Source organism: Pteropus alecto, unplaced genomic scaffold (genome assembly GCF_000325575.1).
Source record: "Pteropus alecto unplaced genomic scaffold, ASM32557v1 scaffold196, whole genome shotgun sequence".
Classification (NCBI taxonomy): domain Eukaryota; kingdom Metazoa; phylum Chordata; class Mammalia; order Chiroptera; family Pteropodidae; genus Pteropus; species Pteropus alecto.
The window spans coordinates 556524-561782 of record NW_006439717.1 but is presented as its reverse complement, the minus strand read 5'-3'; the positions used below and the strand labels follow the sequence as shown (position 1 = coordinate 561782).

The following is a 5259-nucleotide window of genomic DNA, read 5'->3' as shown; positions in this document are numbered from 1 at the left end:
TAGTTGCCACTTGGACTTGGGAAGTCTCTCAAGAGGGCTGCTCCAGGCACAGAAGACTCCTATCCACAGCCTCCAAGCTACTCCCCTGGGCACTTTCTAGAACTGAGGGGAACCTGAATGCTACCCCCTACCCCATTTATGGGTTCCCAGGCTTTTAAAAAAGAGGGGGAGAGGAAAAAAGAAGTTGGTTTCCATGGCAACCAAAGCCATGTTCTCCAGCTCCCAGACCTGGGGTTCAGGTAGCACTTGCCTCAGGCTCTAAACTTGTTACTCATTCACAGGGTTATTAGCAGACTTGGACGCTGTTCCTTGGACTTAAGGTCTTTGGTCAAATCCATGTGGCTCACTCCCCTCAGCAGAGAAGACAGCAGGAAGACTGGTGCTCTCCCTTCCTAGTTAGGGGCCCTATGGAGCAGGGTGATGAAATTACGTGGCCTCTTCTGCCAAGGCCAGGCCTTCTTTGGCCTCCCGAACTGTACCCCAGCCAAGGGGTAGGAGAGTGCTAGGAGGAGGTTTCCAGGAGTCGAGACTCCAGGCTAACAAGATTAGAGGGAGTGGTGCCTAGGGGCAAGGAACAAAGTGTCTTATTCTTCCAAGTTCAACTCTTCCCTTCCCTTTCCCGCACCAGCCTCACTCTTTGGCTTTTAGATCTCCTGCATGTGGTTTCACAGGGGCTAGGAGAAGTCTGTCAGGCCCATGAGTACTGGTCACCCCCACAGGTGGCTGTCCCAGATGTGGTCCAAGCTGCAGCAGATGCCGACATTCTGATCTTTGTGGTGCCCCATCAGTTCATCGGCAAGATTTGTGATCAGCTCAAGGGCCACCTGAAGGCAAACACCATTGGAATATCTCTTATTAAGGTGCCAGGGATACCTTCATGTGGACAGGGGTGCAGCTAACTGTTGTGGGGCTCATAGTAGGTGAAGTGAGGAGAAGAGAAAGTGGCGGAAGTAGGCCAAGAGTTTTCTGGAGAGGGGAAAGGAGTTGGCTTTGGGAAGCTTGAGAAACAGTCCGATGCTAGGGGCTATTGGGAAGGGGAGGTGGATTGGGGAATAGACAAGAGATTGGTTTGGAGGCAAATGTCTTGGGGAGTTTAGAAGGTATACAAGGGATGCCTGGGGGCTGTGAGAAGCAGGCTATTTAGAGGAGTGTGAAAGAACAGTTGGTTTAGAGCAATGGCTGGGATGGTAGGAGGTTTGGGGTACTCAGGAATGGGTTGTTTAGGGATGTGGAGGGGATATATTGCCTTAAAGAGGTAGATTGGTTGAAAGTATGTGGAAGGAGTTTTCAGATGGACTCATTTTCACATGCCATCTACTCTCCTGACAGCAAGCTTTGGCTGGGTTGGACCTTTGGGGACACTGATGAACAGCTGACTTGGAAGGGGCAAGATTTCTGGGTGGGAAGCCCTCCGCTGGGCATAAAGGGTATCTGGCCTGAGCTCCATCCTATGCCCAGGGGGTAGACAAGGGCCCCAATGGGCTGAAGCTCATCTCTGAAGTGATTGGGGAGCGCCTTGGCATGCCCATGAGTGTGCTGATGGGGGCCAACATTGCCAGCGAGGTGGCTGATGAGAAGTTCTGTGAGACAACCATTGGTGAGAGCCCCACTACCACCCACATATATAATGCAGCTCCAGTTACATACCCTCCCCATACTTTCTCCCCCACCCACTTTGCCATCTTCTCCCATAAGGCAGGCTAAGGAAGGAGACCCAAGCATTGGAGGTGATGGAGGGTTGGTACACCCCCATGGAAGGAGTTTCAGATCCTGCTTGCGGTAGGTGTGAGAAGAAGTCAAGAGCCTCTCTTAAAGCCTTGTCCCTCCCCACTTTAGGCTGCAAGGACCCAGCCCAGGGACAGCTTCTGAAAGAGCTGATGCAGACACCCAATTTCCGCATCACAGTGGTGCAAGAGGTGGACACAGTAGAGATCTGTGGGGCCTTAAAGGTGAGAAGAGCACAGAGGCAGCTGTGGGGTGGGGAGAAGGTCCTGAAGGAGGGTCTGGCTTAGCTATACAAGGTTACTGGTACTCCAGGTTCGCACTCATAAGCAGTTGCTCCCATTGCCCTCCAAGTCCCATATGCATAAGAAGAACTGCAGAAGCAAGGCCAAGGTCATTCAGGCCTGCCGATTATTCACCATCACACATTGGGCCCCCTTCTTACTTTCTTCCTATAGCCACTTGTGGGACATCCCTATTCCTGGCTCCAGGGGGTGGTCCAGGGGGAAGAGATGCCCTGGGGGAGTGCATCCAGACTAATGGGAGAGAAGACATCCAGGACACCAGATTGAGGGCCAGAAACTCTGGATCCTGGACAGAGCTGTGGACATCAGGAACAGTCATGGATGGGAGGGCCAGCTGGACAGAAGACTGATTTTCAGTAAATGTCCTAAAGGATGGAGTATGGAGCAGAGGTGGGAAGCCAGGCAGTACGAGCCAAGGCTAAAAGAAGAGAGTACAGCAAGTGGGAAAACCAAGAGGTGGGAATAGTTGAGGAGCCCACCCACTATACTTCATTTATCAGTGGGTGTGTCATGGCTGATAGAAGGAGCATGAGGCAGGTACTGAGGGCTCCAAGTGGGGCCTGCAGGAGGGGCTCCTTTCTCACCTGTGACCTCCACTCTGCAAAGAATGTCGTGGCCGTGGGGGCTGGCTTCTGTGATGGGCTGGGCTTTGGCGACAACACCAAGGCGGCAGTGATCCGACTGGGGCTCATGGAGATGATCGCCTTCGCCAAGCTCTTCTGCAGGGGCCCTGTGTCTTCTACCACCTTCTTGGAGAGCTGTGGTGTTGCTGACCTCATTACCACCTGCTATGGAGGGCGGAACCGCAAGGTGGCTGAGGCCTTCGTCCGCACAGGAAAGGTGGGCTGTGGGGAGAATGGAGAATGGAGGGTGGGCCCCATAGGTGTCAAGATAGAGGAACTTGGCTTGAGGCACCTCTTGAGCACAAACATTAAGATTGTTATGAATATTCCCGGCCTTTCTTTCCTCCTAAGACCCCCACCTGTCATCTGGGCCCCAGACTGAGCCCCATCCACTTCACACTGACAACCCTCCTCTCCTATTTCAGTTCACCCATACTGTTTTCTTCACAGCCCATTGAGCAGCTGGAAAAAGAGATGCTGAATGGGCAGAAGCTGCAGGGGCCCCAGACAGCCCAGGAGCTACACAGCATCCTCCAGCACAAGGGCTTGACGGACAAGTAAGTGTCTACCACAGCCCCATTGGTGGCGGGAACCACAGCCAGAAGTGCTCTCCCTGTTCATCTTCCTGAACCTCCTCAATCTGTGAAGTGGGCAGAGAGGGAAATGTTATAGACACAGAGACTAGAGCTTGGAGAGAGTCTGGTATGTCCACTCTTCCCAGCTAGTTCATGGTCTTTGAATTCCTTTCAGTCTAGTGCTCTTTATACCACATTGCTTTGACCCCTCTGCATAGCCTCCTCTCTATCCCTTCCTCTTTATCCTCTGGTATGAGGGTATTTTTTTTTAAGCTCACTGGACTGTCTTGCTTCCACGTCCATCACCCCCAGTCTAAGCAGCTCCTCCAAAGCCAAGCCTCTATCCCCTGGATGCTGTCCTGGGTGCCGAGGGGCGAGGGCAGTCTTTGCTTCAAGGTGCTTTGTGCTTCGTGGAGCACAAAGACAGTGGGGGTGATGGGCTGATCAGAGCAGAGCTCTGTGGGTCTGAGAAAGAATCTTGAAAGAAGAATCTTGAAATAGTTTCAGAAGATCAGCTCATAACTGGTCAGGGTAAAGCCTCTTGATAAAGCAACCAGCCTGGGCAAGAGGATGAGAAGAAGAAAAGTGGCATTTATTGAGCACTTTCATAGAATACATAATCACTTCTTCACTACTTTGTTATATTGGCCACATTTTACAGTCGATGATACTGAGGCTCAGAGAAGTTAAGTGGCTTGCCCAGATGGAACAAAAAAAAAAATGTCAGGGAATCATGATGGCAAGGCATTTAACAAACCTGACCCTAAAATCCAGTGCTAGGAAGTTCAAATTCTCAGCAACTGGAAATTGAGAGCCAGAGTCTGCCTGAACTCAACTGTGGGAGAGTAGGGGAATGGAGGTTGAGGAGATAGATGGGGAGTGGGCGATAGAGGGCTTCCTATGAGGATAAACTGAGTCTCTCCTTCCCCATTTTAGGTTCCCTCTGTTCATGGCGGTGTACAGGGTTTGCTATGAGAACCAGCCAGTGGGTGAATTCATCCACCACCTGCAGAATCATCCAGAACATATGTGAACGGAACTGTGGCCCAGGCCAGGCAGCTTCTTTGCCCCATGGAGACAGGCAAAAGCTTGGGTAGCTGGCCACCAGAATCTCTGGGACTCCCCACAGAACAGCTTCTTCTCTGCTTTTCACTGAAGGACAGGAGGCTCTGGGACTACCTGCGAGGAGATCTTGAACCACCAAGCAGCCTGCAGCCTCTTGCCACATCGCACCAGAGATGCCTTGTCCCTCTCCAGATATGGGGCTTTCTCCTTATCCTCTGGGAAGCCCCAGTGATGCCTGTTTTGGGTGTGTGTGGTGAGGCAGAGGGTCGGGGAGAGGGAGACAAGGCAAGGGTTGTCCACTGCTGCCTTACACTATCCCCAAGCCCAGTAAAATGGCTAAAGAACTACCTCAGCCACAAGAGCGATGAGGCAAGAGTTGCCTGGGCTTTTGAGCTGACACAGGGACCCCTTTGCTCTGACCTCTGCCAGGCACCACACAGCATCAATGGTTCTCAGTGTTTGTTAACAAAATACAAAGATCTCAACCCCCTTCTAGCTTCTCCTAGCAACATCTGTGTCCTCAGAAACCTCTGGTCATTCCCTTCCCCCTTCCCCCAGGCTACTCTGGCACCAGAGTTGCTGCCATGCTGGCATTACTGGTCCTGGGGCTTTTTATTCTCCCCATGGGCTTCCTGGTTCCTAGTTCTGTGCCAGCTCCTCCCCACAGTGCATGACCTTTCTAAGCCTTCCCTCACCCTCCCTGCCAGCACTCTCTTTGGGGAGCAGGAACTTAATCTGCTGACAGAGCTACACCTTTTCATAGCAGGCTCAGATCACTCTGCTCCCTCTGACCTTTGTATTTGCCCTGCCTGCCTCCCTTCTCAGCAACTCTAGCAGCATCAGGGGAGGTCTGGGCTAGGTCCCTCCTCCTGCTATTTCCCCGGGGACATCCTAGGCTCCACCCCTTTCCTTTTCTCCAATGCTGTACCTATTTCTCACCTACCCCCAGAGCAGCCAGGGCAGCTAACC

General features: G+C 52.3%; 1 protein-coding gene and 1 long non-coding RNA gene across 4 annotated transcripts in view; one reads left to right on the top strand and one right to left on the bottom strand.

Moving 5' to 3' along the window:
* GPD1 (glycerol-3-phosphate dehydrogenase 1) overlaps nt 1-4780 on the top strand; it is an 8186-nt gene extending 3406 nt beyond the window's left edge. For 2 of the 3 annotated variants that reach the window (XM_015593199.2, XM_006916788.3), the window contains exons 4-9: nt 720-860; nt 1459-1597; nt 1837-1949; nt 2634-2867; nt 3101-3207; nt 4162-4780. In XM_015593199.2, the coding sequence (XP_015448685.1) occupies nt 720-860; nt 1459-1597; nt 1837-1949; nt 2634-2867; nt 3101-3207; nt 4162-4258 (831 nt within the window). In that variant the 3' untranslated portion in view covers nt 4259-4780. The remainder of the gene's footprint in view (nt 1-719; nt 861-1458; nt 1598-1836; nt 1950-2633; nt 2868-3100; nt 3208-4161) is intronic. The other variant, XM_015593198.2, reaches the window with a different exon arrangement.
* Nucleotides 1-5259, bottom strand: part of LOC107196015 — a 15157-nt gene that overhangs the window by 8411 nt on the left and 1487 nt on the right. The window contains exon 2 of the long non-coding RNA XR_001517331.2: nt 2612-2872. This is a non-coding gene — a long non-coding RNA (uncharacterized LOC107196015). The remainder of the gene's footprint in view (nt 1-2611; nt 2873-5259) is intronic.